Source organism: Polyodon spathula, chromosome 21 (genome assembly GCF_017654505.1).
Source record: "Polyodon spathula isolate WHYD16114869_AA chromosome 21, ASM1765450v1, whole genome shotgun sequence".
In the NCBI taxonomy this organism is placed as follows: Eukaryota; Metazoa; Chordata; class Actinopteri; order Acipenseriformes; family Polyodontidae; genus Polyodon; species Polyodon spathula.
Genome location: NC_054554.1, coordinates 26401363 through 26424913, shown reverse-complemented (window position 1 = coordinate 26424913; position 23551 = coordinate 26401363). Strand labels below are relative to the sequence as shown.

Here is a 23551-nt window from a genome sequence, read left to right as displayed (position 1 = left end):
CTGTGTTTACATGCATACTAAGTATGATGCAGATTTGAAAAAAAACAAACACCAGAAACCTGCCCTTTTGAAATAATTTTTTTTTTGCTGAATAGCATTCCAAGTATAATAATAGTTTCTTAGATTTCAGCCCACTGATAATGAGAAATTTAAAACGAAACTTCTGTAATACTTTACCGCGTGACTTCATGACTCATGTACTCTTGTTCTTGTGAGTAAATCATAACTTATTAAAGACTCCCCTTTCTTTCTTCAGCTGCACAAGTTTGAGAAGTGCAGTTTAAGGTCCCTGGACTGCTGTGGGGAGATGCAGTGCCAGAGTTGTGGACATGTTGCAGGGGAAGAGAAAGCAAAGTTCTGCAGTGAATGTGGCTGCAAACTGCAGCAACAAACCCAACCAAGCAGGCCAGGTAAACATGCAATATACTTCTCTATCAAGGGCACTTCATTTCAAAGGTTCTAGATTGTACTTATATTGTTTATCTTATCTTGGCAATAAAAAGTAAGCTACAGTACTTTTAGTAACTATGAGTTGTATTATTATTGATTTAAATTCAATGACAGTGATTATTTTCTTTAACCTGTGATGTTTGTTTTGTAGCTCACTCCCTCACTGTGGGGTTAATATCGGTCAGGAAGTGCTTTTATATGATGTGGGTTGACAGTGACAGTGGGAACCACACATGCAGAACTCATTCGCTCACCCTGTCTGTATCTTACAAATACTCTGCGGTTGGACCCAGATATTTAAAATTTTGACTCATCGGTCCATAAGACCGACTTCCACTCCTCAGACATCCAGTTTCTGTGTTTTTTGGCCCAGGCAAGTCTCTTCCTCTTATTCTGCACTGTTAACAATGGTTTCTTTGCAGCAATTCTTCCAGTTAGGCCAGCTTCACGCAATCTCCTCTGAACAGTTGATGTTGAAACATCTGTAATTCTAGTAGCATTTAGCTGAGCTTGTATTTCAGGGGCAGTTAATCATCGTTTTCTCAGACTTGTGACTGGAATGAACTTGTTCTCTGATTCTGAGGTCACCCTTGGCCTGCCTGACCTTGTTCGGTCCTCATGAGTGCCAGTTTCTTCAAATCGTTTGATGGTCTTGGCCACAGCAGTTACAGACACTTGTAAAGTTCTTGCGATTTGTCTTAAAGATTGACCTTCATTTCCTAAAGTAATTACAGTCTTTTTTCTTTGCTTAATTTTCTGCTCCCTTACATTCAGGAATGACAAACTTGTGCCTATGCTACCTGTATTTATAGTAATCATGGACCCTCACCTGTTAACAGTAATTGGTGACAAAAGGTTAATTAGGTAACATGCTAGTTAACTCAGAGAACATCTAACAAAGACACTTTTATACTTAGGCCAGTGTTCTAACACCGTGCTATACACATTTCAGACTTTTAACTGACTTGGGCTTCAGACTGAAACCCCCTTGCTTTGGGTGACCATTTCATTGAAATTGACAAGATTTACATTTTCATTTCAAAATTACATTTTTGAATGCAATTCACTTATGATTATCAGCTTATATAATTACACATATCATATAACGAAATAGTAAGTGTTTATAGACAAGTTTATGTAGTTAAAAGCATAGATAATCATGAAAAACCTGGTTTCAAGCAGGTGTACTCAAACTTTTGATTGGTACTATATATATATATATATATATATATATATATATATATATATATATATATATATATATATATATATATATAAACAACAACAGTCTATAAAGACCAAGCCGAAGGAGCTAGTGTAGTGTTAAATCATTTGTTAAATAAAAAATGTTTTTTGCTCTTTGCAGCAGATAATGGTGCTGCAGAGCCTTCCTCTGGTCCTGACTTTGTAATGGAGAGTGGAGCTGAAGTGAAGGTGCTCAGTAATCCATCAGGAACGTCTCCTTCAGACAGCTTGTCTGCTTCAAATTCAGAACAAGCAAATGAAAAGCCAAGTGAGGAACAAAAAGATAGTCCACGGAAGAAGGTAAGGGCAATTTAAAAACGTTGACAAGTTTATCATGACTGTGGTACAATGTGTAAATGCTTCGTCATTCTCAAAATGCTCAAATAAACTCAACAGATAATAGCTTTTAGTACAGTACATTCTGTATGGCCTATTAAATGGGGACTGTTTTAGTAATGTGTGGTTTAGTTTATCAATTACTGAATGTTTGATTTTACTTATTCGCTGTGTGAGTATTATTTTGTGATATCGTGACCCTGTGATAATGTCACAAAATAACATGCATATGCAGTAAACAAAGCGCTGACCTGCAAGAAAGAAGGCAATCAGTTAGATACATCAGTAGAGATATTGGAGCAACAACTCAGATTGATTGCATTATACAAAGCTAAGCAAGGTGTACAAAAAATGTAAATATGAAATGTCAGTTGTCCTTTTAATGATTATCTTCACACAGATGAAGCTCTCTTCTGACTTCTCCGTCAGTTCACTCAATGAAAATACGGCAATCCAGCAAGGGTTTAGTTCTGAGGCACAGGGTGATGCAGTGACAGATACTGATCCTGGAGTCGCAAAAAAGAACCTGTGTCACTCTACAGGTGAGCCGGTTTTAGATCAGACAGCAAACAAGGGTGATCAATCCTCAGTGCAGTTAAGAAGGAATCCGATCAAGCCTCAGAAAGAGAGTTCTACTTCCCAGGCACATAGTTCAGCTGATCCCAAGAGTCAGGGGAACAGTGGGGAAAAAGGAGACCCAAAGTTGGGTAAGAGTCCGAGAGAAGACTCCCCAGGAAGCTCCTCGCCATCCCAGGACCCAGTTAATGCTGCTAAACCGAGCGTGGAAGGAAGCGTGCCTGCCCAAGTTTCCCAAACATCTGCCTTAACATCAACAGGTTCGGGCAGTGAGACTCGCCATACAGACAGTAAAGAAAGCCAGGGTGTAAAATCTTCAGAAAACAGCAAGTCTAAACATGAAAAGAATCAGAATAATGCTTCAAATTTGAAACTGGCAAACAAAGATCACAATTCGAATGTGACCGTGAAAGCTAATCCAATTGCAAAATCTTCAAACACAAGTGAGCTGCAAAGCCCATTGAAAGAGAAGAAACCTACTCCTGAAAGTGACTCACAGGACCAGTTAAAGGTACGGTTTAATGATCTACGCAGCTGCATATTTCATTGTATTTAGCATGCTACAAGAACAATATTTAGATCTACCTCTGTTTAGATCACTAACAAAACACCATCATCTTGTGTAGTTTAGATTATTGAGATATGTATATCCAGTGCTCCATTGCTGTAAGGCTCTTGATTGTAACGCCCCTCGGATATAACGTTCCTACAGCATGTCCTCCAATTCCCTATACTAGTGATTCATGCAATACTTCTACAACTGTAAACAACTTCTGCCTGACTTAGGTTTCTGTCTCTCCCTTTTGGTACAATATTTGAACTGAAGAAAAACTGCGCTGGCACACACACACACGTACACGCAAAAATCAGTGACAATTTTGGATTACTAGAATTTGGATTTCCCTAGAATTATTAATTATGTTAAGGCCAAGTCTGAATCTTCTATGCATGAGATGATTCAGTTAAGAAAAAGTAATGCTGGAAGTAGCAGAAGGTTTTAAGTGTCTTAAATGCACAGTTTTTATGCACAGGTTTTATGTTTTCTCTAAGCAGGATTAAGACTTGACTAATGTGTGCTCAGAGGTCCTTGCATATGGCATTTTATGTTTCTTTTTTTGTCTTCTTGTATAGAAGAATGACACAGATACAAGTGGTCAAAAACAGAAAAACACACAAACAGCTCAAAATGAAAACGTAGAGAATATGGAACAAGAGCCGTCTGCCAACAGCGCATGTGCTCAAGAGCAGCCTGATGACAAAACACCTCCATCGAAATCACAAGATCCCACTGAAGGGCAGCAAGATAATGATGGCTTTAAAGTGGTGACAAATAAAAAACAGAAAAACAGAAGGAAGAAGAGGCAGCAGCAGCCAGAAGAACCATGTACCCAAAGGTATAGATGTAGAACTGTTTATCGACCTATACAAGTTCTTTTCTTTTTTTTTTTTTATTGAGGTGCAAACAAATAGATGTTGCTTTTAAATGCAGTGACATTCATTCACTGTGTTTGTTGCAAATTCTTGATTCTGAAAAAGCACACTTTCTAATTTGTTTATTTATTTATTTTTTACAAAGTGACAAACCAAAACAAGATACCACATCAAATAAACCAACACAAAAATCGAAAAATGAAAATGTGCAGAAAATGGAAGTACAGCAGTCTGCCGGCAGCGCAGGTACTCAACGACAACCTGACAACACAAGACCTCAGAATAAGCAGAAGGAAGCACCACCCCAAAGGTATATATGTATATATTTCTGTGTAACTGTTTATCATACTTACTGTATCAACAGTAAAAATAATATATTTTTCTTTCTTTTATTTATACCAGTGGATTCTCAAACTGGTGGTGAGGGTAGAATGTTTAGGACTTTTGTTAAATTTTTTTTATTTATTTTTTTAAATTTATTATTTTCTACCAGTTTGGCATGTCCAATTATTTTTACGCTCAGCTCACCGCTACCAACCCCATGTGTTATTGGCTGTTTTGTTGGATCGCTAATAATACTTCCACCAATCGGAGGGTTGCATACAGTACTGGTAGCGATCCCGCCCTCTGTCAGACTGGTATACAGAAGAGATTAAAGGAGTGCTGGGCAAGAGAAATAATGTGTCAGATATCAAAGCGGAGATGAGAATGACAGTGATGAAGCCAATTTGCTTGAACATTTTAAAAGTAGGCTTGACATTTCCATCAATGGATTTAAAAAATCTGGAATTGATGATGCGATCATAAACCCAGAGGCTGTGTAAACTGCACCAGCTACTGTAGTAGGGCAGTTCTTTTTTTATATTAAGCATCTTTGTGTTTTTTTTCACAAGGGTTTAATTAAGTAACAGCCAAAATTGTTTGGGTCAGACTTGTTGGAAGTCTGTAACAAAATGGTTGCTTGTTATTGTCGATACGTTGTAGATACTAGAGCCTGTCAGTGCAGGCATCGCAAAGTCCAGAAACAAAATACAACGTCAATACGTTTTGCACCGTATAAAACTGAGCCAGTTCTATACGGAAAATCAAAAATTTTGCCAGTGCTTGCAAGTCAATTAACCATTTTGAAATTATTTTGAAGCAAATAAAAGCATTTTCATTTCAGCTTTATTATTAAAGATTTCACACGTGGCAATACTGTCCTACAATTACTGCGTGGCACTGTGATCGTTCCACTGTGTTATGTTGTGAACCATATACCTACGTATTATAACTGAGATAGAGCAAATGCTTATCGTAAAAGTTTACACGGGTGTGCATTTGCCCCTTTTACAAAAAAATGGTTCCAGAAACATTTTAGCGGAAAGCCTGTAATACATCTTGCCTACTGTGTCTAATAATGTGCACTTCATTTTAATTTTCACGATGACCAGGTTACCAGAGCCACAGCAGGTTCCAGCTGCTGACAGGCTCACCATTTACTTCCACGCTGTTGTGTCTAAGGATTTTAAACTAGACCCTAATAAAGACAAGGTCTTCCTGAGAGCTGGGGATCAAATTGGTTCTTGGGACACAAATGCAGTTGAAATGTTTATCTCTCGGTAAGTGTTGAAAATATTTGAAATGTGAGCTGATAAGCACTTTAACCTTCTGTTGGTAACATGCACTGAGTTTTTAAAATAGTTCCCCTGTAATTACTATAACTGCTTGTCCAATTACTCAGTAAATACTACAGTGCAACTCATATTTTAGTGCGTTTTGAAATGTCAGTGTTGCTGTTGGAGCAGGGTTTTTTTCCCAAAAGTTGCATGATTGTTCTAATACTTTACTGTTTTTTTTTTTTGTTTTGGTAATGTCTTTGTAGGGACTTAGGGATTCACGGATTCCTTGTTGAAGGACAGCTAATAACATCAAAACAGAAGGCTTGTCTTGTTTCCATACCTTACAAATATGTTGTGTGTAGAGAAAAAGCAACAACTTTGGAGTATGAGTATATTTACAAATTTGATTCATCAGCAGTAGTCAACAGGTGCTTGTTTATCAAGAGTCAACTTTTAAGCGAAGGAGGTAAGATGGAGTTGTGAGGAAAATTTATGTATTCTAATATAATTCTATATTTTTGTGTGTATGTGCTGAGTTCTTCCTGCATTCTTTCTCTCATCTCCCCTCACCCAACTTAAAATGCAAGCTTCAAAAGAAACCAAGGAAGCAGTCTGCAGATCTGCTAGCCAGGGCCAGGAAGAAATTAACAAGATTGTGTTGATTAGATAAGAATACCAGGCCAAGTGGCTAAACAAAGTGTGTCTGTTTTTCTAAATGGTCAGACTGTGATAACATGGCTGTCTCTGTTTCTAAAATCTTCTGCACATCATATGTCTGTTGTGACAGACTATCATCAAACATCCACATTGTTGCTATTGTCTTTTTTTTTCTTTTTTACTAGGGGAATGGCATCAGTACGATGATATCATCTGTGTAAAGCCCTCCAGGGGACTGTTGAATCATGTCAAAGACATTTTCTGGAGAAAGGATGAAAATGAAAAAACAGTAAAAGGGAGAGACATTGCTGGAAAATTCATGCTGGAGACCATCTTTGGTCTATTAAAGAGCTGGAGTGAAATAAACATAAAAAGTTTTTTCATCCAACTTCAGCAGTTTTTCGTGACGTACAAAGAACCTTTTGTATATGAAGACAAAGAAGAAAAGTGGAAGTCTCTGGGATATGGTGAAAGCCAGGTAGATGAAATTCGATTACTGCATTTGTATTCATTGATACCAAGCAGATTAACAAACTCCCCCAAACCCCAATAGTAAAACAAAAAAAAAAAATTGTAAAATCTTAATCATAAAAAATAATCAGTAAACCTGTTTTTTGTTTCCTCAGGTTAAGATCCTACTAAAACAGTTCATGATTGAAATGGTAGCGCCTCATCTACAGAAGGATGCTGATACAGGGGGCGTTTTCATCAAGGACCGCCTAAAGGCTGGAATGATTACACTATTGATCTCGAGTAAATACAACATAATTTTAACCGCTGAGGACACATCTAAATTGTGTGACCTTTTGATTTTGCCACAGAAGCCAAAGGATGAGCTCATCTTGTTCTGCAAAGACTTCATGACGTGTTTTACAGGTGAAATGACGTAAGTATTTTAGATGTGTCTTCTATGTCAACAGTGGTTAAAGTGCTGTAATGATATCACGATTATGCCATACTTTGAGTACACCTTATTATATTTGCACTGCTTTCTCTTGTTGTTGTAGCCTTGTGGAATCCCTTACAATGTTTTGCTGCTCAGCTATGCGTAAAAAAATAGTCAAGTGGGTTCAGCTGATCCCTCTTGTGCACTTGCTAAAAGGTGTATGCAAGCCGTTTGAGCCCATTCCATTCAACGCAAACGCAACATCTGAGGTTTCCTGGGCTGGGCTTGAAGGTCTTGTTGAAGATTTCAGCAGATCAAGAAAAAGCTTACAGGCTGAAGACAAAAGGTATATACGTATATTTTTTCTGTGAACTATCGGGGCATTACATTTCTGTTTGTCTCGCTCGATGTCCGTCCTGTCTCCATAACCTCCTTAAATGTGTGATCAGGAAGTGCAGTAAGAAACTTCGCTTCATTGTCTGCCTTGCTCTTGTAAGCAAGTTATTGTTCAACTGGCAGGGCTTTAATGAAGATCGTTTCAGCAAAGAAGCATTTGGTGGAGATCGACAAAATGCTAGCTCGGTCGTGGCTCTACTGGCTGGATTTAGAAGATGTAACAGAATATATTTCTGCTGTGCATGTTGACCTTCTAGACATTCTTCAAGGATTCCTGTACAAATTGAGTGGTGAAATTACATACTCACATTATGAGGTTAGTATGTCCAAGTAAAACAACCTATATAATTCAGCGATACTGTTAGGACTGATTGTTCAGACTGTGTAGGGAGGATTCCAGTGTAATATTAGAAATAAACTTATGTGTGAGTGTTTTAGTTTTAAATATAAGAACATAGTTTTCTGTACTCTTGTTTCTGCTGAACCAACTTACGTACAAGTTCAGTCATATATACGCGTTTCATTCATTAAATAGTTTGTCACGTACATTAATGTACACAAGAAGTTATGGCTGGGAATATGTCCCTGTGTTAAGTAATGGGTACCACTGAATAATTGAGCACAAAGGCCCAAGACGCACTTCAAGAAGAACTACAAATTAAATATGACAAAAGTATATAATTTACATTTTGCTAATTTGTTTGTGGATTATTGTAATTGTATTTGTTAAACATCCTAAATTTAGTGTTTTTGTTTTTTTAATTCACAGAAAGTGCTCGGTCTACTGATGCACATTATCAGCAATCTCAATGAGCAACAGTACAGGTATTTGTACAACATCATTACATTCAGGGAATGCTGTTTGGTTACGTGACACATCTCTAGTATATTAAATGATTCTGTATCTCTAGATGATTTTACCTGATATGCTTTTTGTAAACTGTAAAATGATTCAGTTTGATCAAACTAAGTGATTTAAAAAAAAATAAAAAAATAAAAAGTCCCTTTTTGTTTGTCATTAAGTCTATTGTTTTAATGCTTTGTAACATTAATTTTTTTGTTATACAGTTGCTCTGAAGGTGGCTACCAGGAGGCTTGCTTAAAAACAGCGACTAAACTTCTAGAAAGAATTTGCAGAGCAACAAAAGAGCAACGCTTTTATCCGATTCCTGCCGCATGTATGAATCTGGTTGTCATGATTTCAGAAATGGAATGTTTACCTCCACAGGTATGTGTTTAAGACAAGCTTACGAATCACTTACTACATTAGTATTCTGTGTAAAGAGTACCTCAGTCATGAAGCAACAAAGACAAGATAAAACTAATTGTTACATTAAAGATGAACCCCTTAAAATATGTAAAATAATTAGGAAGGAAACCAAAAGTTTTGGGGACAAACACAGGAAAGTTTAAGGCTGAGGTGATGCATCGATTTATCAATGCATTCTATTGTTTGACAACTATCGATAGTCAAGCCTGTGCATCGTTTTTGTGTAAAGGGTTTAAGCAAAGGAAAGTTTTTGTTTATTTTAATCTGCATTTGACTGAGCTCACCTTCTCCCCCCTGCCCCTCCCCCTGTGAGTGTTTATTGATGAGATTGCATCTGTGCAGGAGCCTTCAGAGTAACAGAGCAAGTTAAAACCGTTGTGTTAGAATAAAATACTGTAGCGACTGAGCTATAAATACAATGCCTTCCAATGTTTGGCAATTACTATCTAAAGTAAGACAGTGAGAAATGTAATGCTTGGGATACTCTGGTAACACAACTAATCTGCATGACTATTTAATGACATGGCACCCTACAAAATTATTTTACATAACTCAAAAAAAAAAGTGTTGTTACAATGAGTACTGAACAATACAAATGTTTTGTTTTTTTTTTTTGGGGGGGGGGGGGGGAGGGGGGGGGGGGGGGGGTAAACGAAAACTGCTTTTGACCCCAACTGGTACAAACGAATTCTTTTTTTAAATTAAAAATTGTAATTGCTATATGCATAAACAGATTTAACCAATTTAATATGTCTAATAGTTTTTAAAATGTTACTAGCAATGTTACACAGTAATCCACAGCTCCACATGTATTAATGCTGTTTATTATTTATTAATTTTTTTAAACCCTTTTCATAATGTCCATCAATCGATAATGAAAAAAAATAGCACCAGCCTTAAATAAAGTCCCATGTGCCAATCCCATTTTCTGTGTACTATATCATTTTTGTATGTATTAGACTGTAAAAACTAATTACTTTAAAAGGGTTGAAAGGAACAAAAGGTATTGAACAGTGAGAGCGTATAAATTTTACTCTTTGACCTAAACCAAATATTGTACACAGATTTTTATCTAAGACGCATACCAGTTGTTTGCTTCAGAGTTCTTATTTACAACAGTAAAACTGGTTAAAAAATGTTGCTGTCTTTCCTTCCAGTTTACATAAAACTAAAAAAAAAAAAAAAAAAAAAAAAAAAAAAGCGTCGTCATATTCAAAATGGATCATTTTCTAGATTATTCAGCAAATATTCCTAAATCTAGAAATGCTTACCTGGAAAACAGTAAAAGCTAAATTGTAGAATATTTAGTTTATGTCCCACCTTTTTAAAGACATTCTACTTTCGCTGTCAGTGAATTATCATAACAAAATAAAAACATAAATTGGAAAAATAACGACCGACTCATGAAAATGTTCCCTTGTACTGTACAGAGCGATCGTCAGCAGAAATATTTCTGATCTTTTGATGCAGCTGTTTTTTTTTTTTCTTTTGTTTAAGACATTTAAAGAAATCGTGGAGAAGAACAGTTGCTTTAGCAAATTAATTTCTGACAATATTCTATTTTTAATGAACGGTGTAAGTTGACATGTTTTGTTATTCCCTAGGCAATGGAGAGTCTTGAAGAAGAAAGCAAGAAGAAATTAAAGCATGAAATGCTATTGGAGACCTTACAAATTGAGAGAGATTGGATAAAAAGCACATTTAGGAATCAACTGCTGAACAAAGGCTATTATTATGTACAATTTAGTTCGGATGTTGAAATAGAGGTGAGGCTTTATTAGGACCTAATTGTTCGCCTTCATGTGTGGGCAATAATTTTCTCACAGGGCTTTGTGTACTGACAAATATATTTAATCAGGAAGAAAGGTCTATTAGATATGTTTATTTGTGTCTGTTTACAATCTAGATTGTTAAGCGTTGGGTGTACTGTGCATGTGCTCCTGAACTGGTTGCATAAGTACGATTGTATATTCAATCAATTTATTTGCACTGTACAGATTGACAAGTGTCACTGTGGAAATTATTTTATAGGCTGGCTTTTCAATTTGTACAACAGTATCAGCTTAACTGAAAATAAGTAGCAAAGAGCTTTCTGCCTGAGCACAGGTGACAAATTCTCTATTGGAGAACCATTCACCCTGCGATGCTTTGTTATTTTTCACAAAATAACCAGTTACTGTTGCTTTGGGTGTATAGTCTGAAAGGTGACATGCAATAGTGTCACCCTTGCTTTATTTTTTGCTTTAAATTTTGAATTCATGACTTTTTTTTTCTTTTAATATATTTTGTTGTAAAATCAATACCCAAGTCAGATAATCCTAGTTGGAATAAGGGATAATATTCTGTACTAAAATTATACTTTCTTGTTCAGATGTGGAGCAGTCTCATTACACTCAATTTTGGAGATGCAGAATTTACATCGAATTGGAAAAAGGTCCTTCTGAATGATTTGGAAGGAAAACTTAAACAGGTAACATGTTCATTTGTGGTTTCCACCGGTATCGAATAACTTGATCAACTTTGATTTTATTTGACCTTTTTTTTTTTTTTTATTAGGAAAAAGCAATGCATCAGATTGAAATTTATTGCAGTAAAATTGAAGAAATGAACCAGTTGTGTCCTCTTGTATCCTGTTGCTTTGAGAACTGTGCACTTGAGGCTGTCAATTCTATTTGCCAGGTGTGTAAATATCTTCACTATTAAACAGAGTGATGCAATAGACCCGCTGTAATTTTTAATATTTATTTATCTAGTTAAAAGTTGTATTGTGTACTGAAAAACTAAACTTGTGAACAAAAATTGGAACCACTGCCCTGAAGCAATTTATTAGCATAATTAAATAACTGATAAGCAACCTGCAGTTGTAACATATTTGAATTACCCTGTGCAATGCTGACACAAATCCAATGCTTGCAGGAAAAATCAGAGGTCAAGCTTTTTGACATGATAGAAAAATTCAAGTTTCGGAAGATTGGTAACCTGGTATCCACGATCATTGAGAAGTCGTGGCCCACAGACCGGGAGGGATATTATCTGGACGGTTATGATGTGGTGGTTGAACATCTGCTCAGCTGGTCTGCAGCAAAGAACGTCTTCCAGTTGCAAGGTATTTATAAAAATAGGTTTTTACTTTGTTTATAAAATTGAAGTAGCCGTAGATACTTTTAAAGCTTAATCTTGCTTCATGCCAAAGATCATACAAACTGTTCTTAGGGTATGTGACTATTGTATACAGGTTCAGTTTTGTAGATCTCGTTCCAATGTTTCCTAACAGGTGGGGATAGGAAGATAATTGACAAGCTCACAGATCAAGCCAAAGAGTTAATTGCAATTGCAAGTTGTGCATTTATAGACATTGCAAACCAATTTCTTGCCGGAGATATACAGATAAAGCATCTCCAAAAAATCTTGCAGAAGAAGAAGGACTTCCTTGTGCTTCTAAAATTAAGTAAGTTCTGTTACACACTATAGAATTGCTTAATGATGTAAAGAAACAAAAATAACAGGTTTAAATACTATACTATTTGAGGCTTTTCTTGCAATTCACATACAGCGTGTTAAAAAGGCTGAATATATTTGTAATGCATTTGGTTTTCTAAAAACAGTAAAGCAGCAATGAGTAATTAACAAAGAGAATGCAGCATTGCATCTTAATAATTTGTTAAACATAACAGAGAGTGTAGAGAGAGGTGAGAATTATGTCTGTTTAATTGATCTAAATGGTGTTGTATATAAACACTGCCACTGTAGAAATAATCAGTAAAGAGCCTAAGGTTTAAAAAAAAAACAAAAACAAAAAAAACACCAAGTATATTGGTTACATGTATACTTGTATACATGTGTTGATGCCTGTAAAATATGCAAAAAACTTGTGAAGGTTAATAATTGAATGATTTTAAATATTAAGATATGCTTTGGTGAATTGAATAGACCCCAGCGCTTGTCCTGTTTTTGCAGAAGGCTTATCTGACAACGAAAGATGCAAAGATGAGTCCGCCATGAAGACAGTGCTGCAGTGGCGTGAAGAGGAGGTTCGAACCATCCTGCACGAAAAGGAATTGGTCCACAGTTTTTTGACAATGTGCAGGAAGATAACAGAGTTTGTAAATGGTATGTGGTACTCATACAAATTTGGTCTTCAGAGGGTACACTGACATTTGATAGAAATAGCGAAATACTGTCTCAAAGAAAGACTGCTTTTAAAATACTCAAAAGACTACCAATCCACATTCACAAACCATATATTTTAAACATTTTACTATATATATATATATATATATATATATATATATATATATATTATATAATAATCATAAACTCAATAATCCATAATCAATTAAGATATTAGTTAGTTCTATTTTCAAGCTTGTTACCTGACATTTTCTTTATAGCTCTGAGAATTTCTAGTTACAATGACTAATATATTATTATTATTATTATTATTATTATTATTATTATTATTATTTTATTTTTTTCTTTTTGATGATCCCTGTCTTAGATACTGGTTTCAATATACTCACAATCTGAAATGTTTGCAATATCCCCTGTATATAGATATATCTAAGTGTCACACCTTTTTGAAGGCTTCTTTTAAATTCTCAAATCTGTATTCATTACAGTGGACATTGAAGACCTGGAAAGACGAGATTGTTGCAAGATTGAGTTAGAGAAGCTGGAAGAGGTGGTTGTTGTGCACCGGTTGGATGAAATTTCTCCTGAAGATGCTGGGAAGGTTCTATATTTTCAACTAAATGAAGATATGAGAGAAATGGCTGAACGCATACACACCTTTAAAGACAGCTACATTTTTCAAATTTGCTGGGAGAATGAAGCAAAAAGTCAGGCGGTAACCGACCCCAGTACAGAAGAGCTTACACCTGATCCTGATATAGAATTAACAGCTGACATGATAAATGAGGAGATATTTGAGCCTTGCTTTGAAAGATACACCAATATTTATGAAGGCACAAGGGAAGGTAGTCTTACTTTAGCAGAGGTGGACACAATCTTTGAAGCCTATAAGAATAATCGCTATGAAGATCTGAAGCAGGACCTTCTCATCATGAGCAAACTACAGCATTCAGATGACAAGAGGTGGATTGAAAGGAGGATCCAACAGATTCAGCAATACCATGAACTCTATCTTGCTGTGGAATCTGCCCAGGTCATCATAGAAGTGAAAGAGTCGCTGGGTCTTAAGGGAGATTTCACAGTACTAGAGACTTTATTGGATGTGGTAAGGCCTCATACCTGATTCTTTTTTTAATAGCTCATAGCGAAAGATCAACTAGCTCTTGCTAGGAACTCGGCAGGCAGGATATTTCTGGGGCTGCAGAATTACCGAAAAATGTGCAGTTCTTTAAAACCTATTTTGCGTCAGGGCTGCATGAAAATATGTTGTTATTTTTTATATAACTGTTGACCTTATTTGTTTTTTCCTTTTTAGACACATGAGGATTTTAAGATGGAGAAACTAAACCGCATTGATAATGATCTAATACAGGCAAAACAAATTCTAGTTGATATCACAGAAACTCGTAGACGATGCTTGATGGAGCTAAGACAGAGGAGAAACTTTGTCAATTGGGTAAAAGAAGCTTTAGAAGGTAAGATGTTTTAAAGTACAGCCATTACTGCATGCAATAACATTGTGTGACAGGTAATGGATTTATAGTAGCAGCAGCAGCAACCCTTCTGTTTAGCGCTCCACATTTCAGAAGGGTGTTTTATTTTTAGGTAGTCATACAGTACCAAACTGGGTAGTAAAAACAGTTTGTATTTTTAGCAGTATTAACAATAAAAAGTATGCCTCTGTGTCTGAATTATTTTTTTTTTTTTTAAATCCCACAATATCGCGATATGGAAATAATGATCATATCAAAATATTGATATTGGTGTCTTTAGATATAATCTAAATGTTTTTTGTTAATCACAGATATCAATGAGCTGAAAGTGTTTGTTGACCTCGCCTCCATCTCTGCTGGTGAGAATGACCTGGATGTGGATCGTGTGGCCTGCTTCCATGATGCTGTGCTGGGTTACTCCTCCATGCTGTATGACCTGAAACCAGAAGCTGATTTCCATGCTTTTATGCAGTCACTGAAGAAACTCTGGAAGGCACTGGAGAGTGATAAAAATCTTCCAGAGAAACTGGTAAAAACACTTTCTATATTGGCAAAAAAAAAAAAAAGTAAAAAAATTAAAACTGATAAATAGACAAGAATGTTAAGCATACTGAAAAGACTAAAATATGACTATAACAAAGCAGGCTGTTCATATGTCAAACCATTTCAGCTAGCGATTTCATATTTTCAGTGTTACAGAAGCCCCTTTGACCTGTGATCTAAGATACCCTCCATATTTAGAGTTCTGTGACTTGCTGTGTTCTGGATGATAATGACCAATTGCTTTGAGATATTTGATTCATACTCGATAGACAGCTGTATTCTGTGATATTCCACTATGGGCAAATCACAGGCAAATTACCTCCTTCACAGTAAATGTATTGCATGGGCAATTTGCCCATAGTAGAAAATCAGGCCCAGTGTATTTATAGTTGTTACACTGCTGTGTTCTATGATTCTCTCCATGACAGGTGGTTTAATTCTTTTATATAGAAATTGTATTTTATTATCGGAGGGCTTTGCTGATTTTGATTACCACAAACAATGGGATAGTTAATCAAGTGGTTGTCTTCTGGTTTCAGTGTGACACTGCAAGACATCTGGAGTGGTTGAAAACTGTGAAGGAAAGTCATGGATCTGTGGAATTATCATCCCTGTCTCTGGCTTCAGCAATTAACGAGAAAGGCATCTATATCATCAGTCCAAAAAATCGGAAAAAGGTGAGTAACGATGTCATTTCTGTTTAAAGAATTAGTGTTCAATTAAATAAATAACAGTCTAGCATGACACCCTGTTAGGTGTAGCAAAGCATGCTACTTTATAGTGCATCGTATAAGCATATATTACCATGTAAAATGCCTTGATATGTAAGGTAAATCTGTTAGAAATAATACTTATCCCACATTGCAATCTCAAATTAAATTAAATTCTGCTAATAAAATGCTAAGAAACTTGGTTTATTATTTGCTCATTCCTATATCTCCAACCTTCTCTTTCTGTAAATGTTAGCTGTCCCTGGACACTGCCCTAGAGCTGAAGATACCTGAAGAGCATGAGGACGGGCAGGAAATGCGCTCCTATTCTCTGGAGGACCTCAAAGAGCTGCAGAACAAACTCATGCTGATGTCTGGGAAAGGTGAACAGGGACAATCTGAAGTGGATAATTTTGCAGAGGTAAATACAGAGAGAATACAGCTAAAATGTATTGAATTTAATCACATTAACATTTTTTTATAGATTTGGTGGTGTAAATGTTTGCAATTTTCTTTTCTTGCTGAAGGTTTTCTCAAATGTCCAGAGGCTTGCTGTGTCTTTCATTGACCTGTACTCTGCTGGAAACATGCTCTTCAGGAAATGGGAAGCTAATGTGTACTGCTCTGAGAATAACCAAGCAGGTGTTATCATGGATTTCCACCTCAACAAAACAATTGAGGAGATCATAGTTGATGGTCCGATAGTGGACCAGCTCCCAGAGATATGCAGAAAAATGGAAAAATGTTTGGAGTCTTGGCGGGATTTCATGAACGAGAAGAGATCACAGCATTATTACTTGAACTACTACACTGCAGAGCAGATTGTATTCTTGTGTAGCAAGCTGTCTGCTGCAGATGTGGACCAGCTAGAGAACCAACAAGTTATGATGATGCTTTCATTCATTAAACCCAACTGTACGGCAACAGATGTCCGGAAAGCATGGCACCAGTGGAATTATGACAAACTGGAAAAGAAACCAAAGAAAAAACAAGAGGTGGACCTCCAGTCCTACATTGATGACATTAGCATGGAAGTTGACACCTCTGAGACCAACAGAAAAGTTACATACAGCATCCACGATCTGCCAGTTATATTGTCCAGTGCCAAGGCAATAGACAAGTTGGATTTGGTTTGGAACTTTTACATGAGAGATATGGAGTATTTTCTGCCACATTGCTTAGATATTGGCACCCTTGGTGAACTTTTAGCTATTCTGGCTTCCATGTCGAAACCCATCCGCAGAAGTCTTCCACCAGGCTTGCAAGATGGACGTCCAAATCTTATCGCCTGCCCACACTCCCAGGTGCTTACTTCTTCCATTTGCGTTTTCATGTCGAGCAAAGTGGAGCAGCTGCCCACATATGACGAGGTGCTCTTGTGCAAAGCGGAGACTAATTACGAGCAAGTGGAGCTGTTTTTGAGAAGATGCCTCATCCCAGGGTACAAGGGGAAGAAGATCTACGCCATGCTTTATGCGGACGAGCTAACTTACGAAGTCGGCTTTAAATTTGAGCAGCTGTTTAATCGGCTCAAGATGCAATGCAGGCAAGACTACCAGCTGGTTATAATCTGCAACTGTGACAGGGAACACTACTACATCCCTTCAGCTTTCAGTCAGTACAAGGTGCATGTGATACCCCAGGAACCACTGACAAATATTCAGACGTACCTATCAAGCCACTACAGAGTTCCACCTGACGTTGCTACAGCGGCTTCCGTTTTCAGAGACAGAATGTTCGTTGGAGTTGTGTCTTCCAAAAGAGCTGGAGTTGGTAAGCATCTGGAATTGTGGGGGGGTATATGTTTAAACTAAACACAACTTCTTTTATGTATTTGGATGTTGACAGTTACTGGTTTTAAAAGAAAAATCAATAAAAGCATTTAAAATTGAAGTTACAAGTTCTGTCTTAAATGTTAATCACTAAATATTCAATGTATTTGAAGGCAAATCACTATATGTCCAAAGGCGATATGAAGAACTCAAACAAACTCACAACAAGGACGCTATGCTGAAATGCATAAGACTGATAGAACCAAAGGTTGATGAAAACAAAGTCCTTCAGTCTATATTGCCCTTGTTAAACAGCTCCAAGCAGAACAAGCTAACAGTCTTTCATTTTGATATCACATCTTCAGTAAGTAGTTTCCATTACAGTAGTCTTCCTGTTTCCGAGATCTCTCTCTCTCTCTCCTTTTTTTGTTTTAATCTTCATTAGCATTTGTTAACTAGAATGTTTTAATAGTGCTTCACAATAGGGACTTAGCTCTTGGGCCTTAGCTAGAATCTTTTCATATTTTTCTTTTGCTCTTAAATGTATGTGTTTTCATATTGAATACATGGGATATGTAAATTAAACGGAGGAGCATTTTTGACACATCTTTTAATAGTTTTATGGGAAAGCTTCTTCTGAAATCTGTTATTTCATTATCAATTTGTTTTTAGGTTCAGAAAGGTCTCTCTGAATTTCTCTTTAAACTGCTGGTCTTGCATTACTTGATGGATGCTGAAGGTAAAATGTGGAAATGCAGCAATAGACATCTGTATGTCATTGAGATCCTTGAATCATCAGACTTGAAGAAGCAGACAAGACATGTAAGTGTTTTGTATAGTTTTTTTTCCTCTATACACTATTAAAGTGATTGCAGCTAACAACATTAATTCATTGCCATTGACAGTTGTGCACATCCATTTGTTACCTAGGTCTCAAAAGTACATTTTTGAAAGAAGCGCATGTTCTAGTGAATCTGATATTGGGTGTTAGTTTTACACATGCTTGGTCATTTCATCTAGAGAATGAAGTTGTACACCCTTCAATGACTGCTTCCTTTTTTTATTAACCAATCAGCTACTTCCACTATTGACCAACATTTTTTGACCCAGAAGACACTGCTGAGGTGAAATAACCCAGATAGTTCAAGCGTAACAAATCTCTTGTGACCTAAGGCTTAGTAACTGAGAACTACCTGATCTAAAAAATACATATTTGCTGCAACAAAATTGCAAATTAATTATAATTATAATTAGTGTAGCTGCAAAATAGGATTGTTGGAATCATTTTTGTTGGCTACTATTTAAGTTTTTGTAATGCAACACTAGGAATGTACAAGAAATTGTTGTGAAAATCATGTGCAAGTTAAATATTCAACATCTCTAGCAGAAAATGTAAAAATGAACTACATGCACAAATGTTAGCCAACAACAGATTTTCATTTGATCAGTTATTTATTTAATCTTATTAATAATAACTAATCTTATTTATTTTTCTTAGGGATCAAACACTCCACATTATTCTTTCCTGGATATCTTCCCTAAAGTATTCTGCAGACCTCCCAAAGAAGTTCTGGAGCTAGAAATGGGCATGCATGACAGTCCATACCAGGTCATGACAGATCCACTAATGGATGACCAAGAATTCAGAAGTGAAGCCTTTCAGAGACCCTTTCAGTACCTTAAGCGGTTTCACAAAGGTGAAAACATTGACACTTTTACTTACTGCGGCACTGAAGGAAGCCATGTTGAGTGTCTGCAGTTGTTCTTTTTCTACTGTGGTATAATAGATCCTTCGTGGTCAGAGCTGAGGAACTTTGCCTGGTTCCTGAATTTGCAGCTAAAAGACTGCGAGACATCTGTTTTTTGTGACTTCAATTTCACTGGTGACACTTTACAAGGTTTTAAAAACTTTGTAGTTGACTTCATGATTCTTATGGCAAAAGATTTCGCAACACCTTCTCTCAGTATTTCTGACCAAAGCCCTGGGAGACAACAGTTTAACTTCGATAGGGTCACGGAAGAGGACCTTGCTCCATTCCGTATCAGAAAGAAGTGGGAGACGGAACCACACCCATACATCTTTTTCAATGATGACCACATATCCATGACCTTCATCGGCTTCCACCTCCAGGTGAATGGCAATGCAGTTGATGCAATTGACCCTTCGACTGGCAGAATTATTAAGAAAAACATCATGACTCCACAGCTCTATGAAGGTCTTAGGCTTCAGAGAGTGCCGTTTAATATCAATTTTGATGAACTCCCGAGAGAGAAGAAGATACAGTATCTTTGCCATGTGCTTGGAGTTCTGTGGCCCATGGACCCTGATGAGACCTACGAACTCACCACAGACAATATGCTGAAGATGCTTGCCATTCACATGAGGTTCAGGTGTGGTATCCCTGTCATAATCATGGGAGAAACTGGCTGTGGCAAGACCAGACTTATCAAGTTCCTTTGTGAACTGAGGAAGTGTGGTGCCCCCATGGAAAACATGAAACTTGTAAAGGTTCATGGAGGGACAACTGCAGAAATGATTTACTTGAAAGTAAGGGAAGCAGAATCCATCTCGTGCGTCGGTAAGCAAGACTATGGCTTTGACTCTGTCCTGTTCTTTGACGAAGCCAACACAACCGAAGCTGTAAGCAGTATCAAAGAAGTCCTTTGTGACAAAACTGTAGAAGGAGAACCTTTGGCTGCCTCCACAGGTCTGCAGATTGTGGCTGCATGCAATCCCTACAGAAAGCATACAGATGAAATGATAGGACGCTTAGAAATGGCAGGTCTGGGTTACAAGGTTGGAGCAGAAGAGACCGAAGACAAACTGGGATCCATTCCTCTGCGGCAACTTGTTTACAGAGTGCAGGCATTGCCTCCAAGCATGATTCCTTTAGTGTGGGACTTTGGACAGCTTAATGATCATACAGAAAATATGTACATCCAGCAAATTGTGCAGAGAGTGGTTAAGACAATCAACATTGATGTTGACTACATTCCTCTCATCACAGATGTGTTGTCCACCTCACAGTGTTACATGAGGCAGAGAAAAGATGAGTGTAGCTTTGTGAGCCTGAGAGATGTGGAACGCTGCATGCACGTTTTTGTATGGTTTTACAATAATCATGAAATGTTGCTCCGAGAGTTGAAAGAATTCATGAATAAAGAAAATAAATATGATCAACTCGTAGATGAAAGAAATGAAATTGTGTGGTCCCTGGTAATGGCCGTCGGTGTTTGTTATCATGCCTGCTTGGAAAAGAAAGATAAATACAGAAACAAAATCTGTGCTCACCTTCCTAAGTCTTACCATCCTTCCACAGTCCTGCAGGAAATCTCACTTATGCAAGATCTTCTATTGAGTGGTGTGCCTTTGGGAAAGACAATAGCACGAAACAGCGCTTTGAAAGAAAATGTCTTCATGATGGTCATCTGCATAGAACTCCGGATCCCACTGTTTTTGGTTGGAAAACCAGGAAGTTCTAAATCACTGGCTAAAACTTTAGTGGCAGATGCTATGCAAGGCCAAGCAGCGCACTCAGATTTGTATAAAGAACTGAAACAGATCCATCTTGTTTCATTCCAGTGCAGCCCTCACTCTACACCTGAAGGCATCATCAACACTTTCAAACAGTGTGCTCGCTTTCAAGAAGGAAAGAATTTGAAGGAGTATGTATCGGTTGTGGTCCTCGATGAAATTGGCTTAGCCGAAGATTCTACTAAAATGCCCCTGAAGACCCTTCACCCGCTCCTGGAGGAAGGCTGCATTGATGACGAGCCTCTTCCACATAAAAAAGTTGGCTTTGTTGGGATTTCCAACTGGGCTTTGGACCCTGCCAAAATGAACAGAGGTATTTTTGTGTCCCGTGGAGATCCGGATGAAAAAGAGTTAATCTCAAGTGCCAATGGGATATGTTCTTCGGAGCCCATGATACGTAAGAAAGTCCAGGGATTCTTTCGAGGGTTTGCCAAAGCTTACTTAGACATCTGTAAAAAACAAGGCAAAGAGTTCTTTGGTCTCCGAGATTATTACAGTCTTATAAAGATGGTGTTTGCAATTGCGAAATCCGCTAACCAAGAGCCCACTCCTCAGCAGATCGTGGAGGCGGTGCTCAGGAATTTCAGTGGTAGAGATGACGTTGATGCTGTGGCTGCTTTCACTTCAAAGGTTATGATAAGCACGGACATGGATAATATTAACCCCATTGAACTGGTCAGACAAAACATTTGTGCAGACAGTCAGGACAGCGAATGTCGATACCTGCTGGTTTTGACAAAAAACTACGTTGCTCTCCAGATACTTCAACAAACATTCTTCTCGGACCAAAGTCAGCCAGAAATAATCTTTGGCTCAAGCTTCCCAAAGGATCAAGAGTATACCCAGATTTGCCGCAATATCAACCGTGTGAAGATCTGTATGGAAACGGGACAAACCATTGTTCTTCTCAACCTACAGAACCTTTATGAAAGTCTGTATGATGCCCTTAACCAATACTATGTTTGCCTTGGTGGACAGAAGTATGTGGACTTGGGGTTGGGGACACACCGTGTCAAGTGCAGGGTTCATAAGGATTTCAGGCTCATAGTCATTGAGGAGAAAGAAGTGGTCTACAAGCAGTTCCCTATCCCTCTCATTAACAGACTTGAAAAGCATTACCTTGATATTAACACCATCCTCAAGAGTGACCAGAAACAAATTGTCGAAGAGTTGGGAAAGTGGGTGGATGTCTTCGTTGCAGTCGACAATCATCAATCTTTTGCCCAAGAGACCCAGATGTATGTTCCATCTGATGTCTTTATTGGCTACCATTCTGACACGTGTTCATCAGTGGTCCTGCAAGTGGCAGAGAAACTGAAGGGAGAGGCAGACATCACAGAAACAAAGGGAAAAGTGCTGGACGAGGCCAAACGCATTCTGCTCAGCTGTGCCACCCCGGATTCAGTGGTAAGGCTGAGCAACTCTCGATTGTCAAACGTGGAGTCTGACCAGCTGGTAAAGGAGTACTTCGTGAATCAAAGACACAGCTCACTCGCAGACTTTGTCACTTCACACACAGAGCTGGAAGATCGAGGTGTGGCGGCATTCACAGAGGTAATTGATCTCTCCTCAAGTGTTTTTATTCATTGATCAGTGATGACTTTAAATGTTATAACTTTTGTGTAACTAGGGCTTTTATAAGCAACTTTACAGTTGTAATATAGCATGATGCTTTACATTAGCACTGTGTTGTTAAAATCTATTGTAACTATTTCCTTTTTTATTGTGTTACTTTTGGAACCCATGTTTAGTTGATCTTCTGTTTTTATTTATTTATTTTTTTAAAAAAAAATTTAGGTTACAACTTTTTCCCGGCTCCTTACAGCTTCTGATATTGAAAAACTGTCCAGTGAAATTCATGGTATTCAGAACACTGTGCTTCTATCCCTGCAACAGTTTGATACTGAACACTCTTTCCTCAAAAAGATCAGGTTTGTAAAGTGCAGTATACTGCATGTACTCAAAACCCAGTTTATTCCCAACCAGCTTTAGTTTCTTGAAGCTTTAAATGCACTTGATTTGCAATGGAAATATGTGCACCTTTTCAGTAAGTTAACACAAAAATACTAACATGTTTTTTTAAAATATATTTTTTCAGACATTTTCTTGGTGCCAGCGTTGGAAACAAAATCCTTATAATTCAGACTGATTTTGAAGAAGATTCTCAAAGTGCAAACCTTATTGCATCAGCAAAGTAAGTCCTTATTTAGAGTGATGCCTCGGAACATTGGCTATACTGTAAGGGTCACATGACATGAAGAAGAATATTTTATTTTATTCAGCTGTATTTATTGTTATGCAAGACGATACATTGTTTAAAGATCACTTGTATATTGGAGAATTTGTTTTTGAATTTTTTTTTTAGATATTCTGCTATCAACGAAATTAATAAAACCAAGGAAAGGGGGAGAGTTTTTGTCTATTTCATAACTAAGCTTCCTCGAATGGAAGGAGGGACCTCGTATGTAGGTTTTCATGGAGGTAAGGTGATCTTCAACTTTGTAAATCGTGTAACTGTG

At 37.3% G+C, this 23551-nt stretch overlaps 1 protein-coding gene across 1 annotated transcript in view; it reads left to right on the top strand.

Moving 5' to 3' along the window:
- LOC121296086 (E3 ubiquitin-protein ligase rnf213-alpha-like) overlaps nucleotides 1-23551 on the top strand; it is a 41257-nt gene that overhangs the window by 1333 nt on the left and 16373 nt on the right. Inside the window, exons 2-32 of the mRNA XM_041221271.1 lie at nucleotides 257-410; nucleotides 1817-1995; nucleotides 2432-3118; nucleotides 3739-4001; nucleotides 4184-4348; nucleotides 5472-5639; nucleotides 5903-6105; nucleotides 6482-6774; nucleotides 6923-7182; nucleotides 7304-7528; nucleotides 7702-7894; nucleotides 8348-8403; nucleotides 8647-8806; nucleotides 10453-10614; nucleotides 11220-11318; nucleotides 11405-11527; nucleotides 11765-11954; nucleotides 12123-12296; nucleotides 12806-12958; nucleotides 13468-14084; nucleotides 14295-14454; nucleotides 14784-15001; nucleotides 15555-15692; nucleotides 15982-16146; nucleotides 16253-17498; nucleotides 17671-17861; nucleotides 18170-18319; nucleotides 18996-22586; nucleotides 22830-22963; nucleotides 23131-23226; nucleotides 23398-23513. Coding sequence (XP_041077205.1) covers nucleotides 308-410; nucleotides 1817-1995; nucleotides 2432-3118; nucleotides 3739-4001; nucleotides 4184-4348; nucleotides 5472-5639; nucleotides 5903-6105; nucleotides 6482-6774; nucleotides 6923-7182; nucleotides 7304-7528; nucleotides 7702-7894; nucleotides 8348-8403; nucleotides 8647-8806; nucleotides 10453-10614; nucleotides 11220-11318; nucleotides 11405-11527; nucleotides 11765-11954; nucleotides 12123-12296; nucleotides 12806-12958; nucleotides 13468-14084; nucleotides 14295-14454; nucleotides 14784-15001; nucleotides 15555-15692; nucleotides 15982-16146; nucleotides 16253-17498; nucleotides 17671-17861; nucleotides 18170-18319; nucleotides 18996-22586; nucleotides 22830-22963; nucleotides 23131-23226; nucleotides 23398-23513 — 10678 coding nt within the window. The 5' untranslated portion in view covers nucleotides 257-307. The remainder of the gene's footprint in view (nucleotides 1-256; nucleotides 411-1816; nucleotides 1996-2431; nucleotides 3119-3738; nucleotides 4002-4183; nucleotides 4349-5471; nucleotides 5640-5902; nucleotides 6106-6481; nucleotides 6775-6922; nucleotides 7183-7303; nucleotides 7529-7701; nucleotides 7895-8347; nucleotides 8404-8646; nucleotides 8807-10452; nucleotides 10615-11219; nucleotides 11319-11404; nucleotides 11528-11764; nucleotides 11955-12122; nucleotides 12297-12805; nucleotides 12959-13467; nucleotides 14085-14294; nucleotides 14455-14783; nucleotides 15002-15554; nucleotides 15693-15981; nucleotides 16147-16252; nucleotides 17499-17670; nucleotides 17862-18169; nucleotides 18320-18995; nucleotides 22587-22829; nucleotides 22964-23130; nucleotides 23227-23397; nucleotides 23514-23551) is intronic.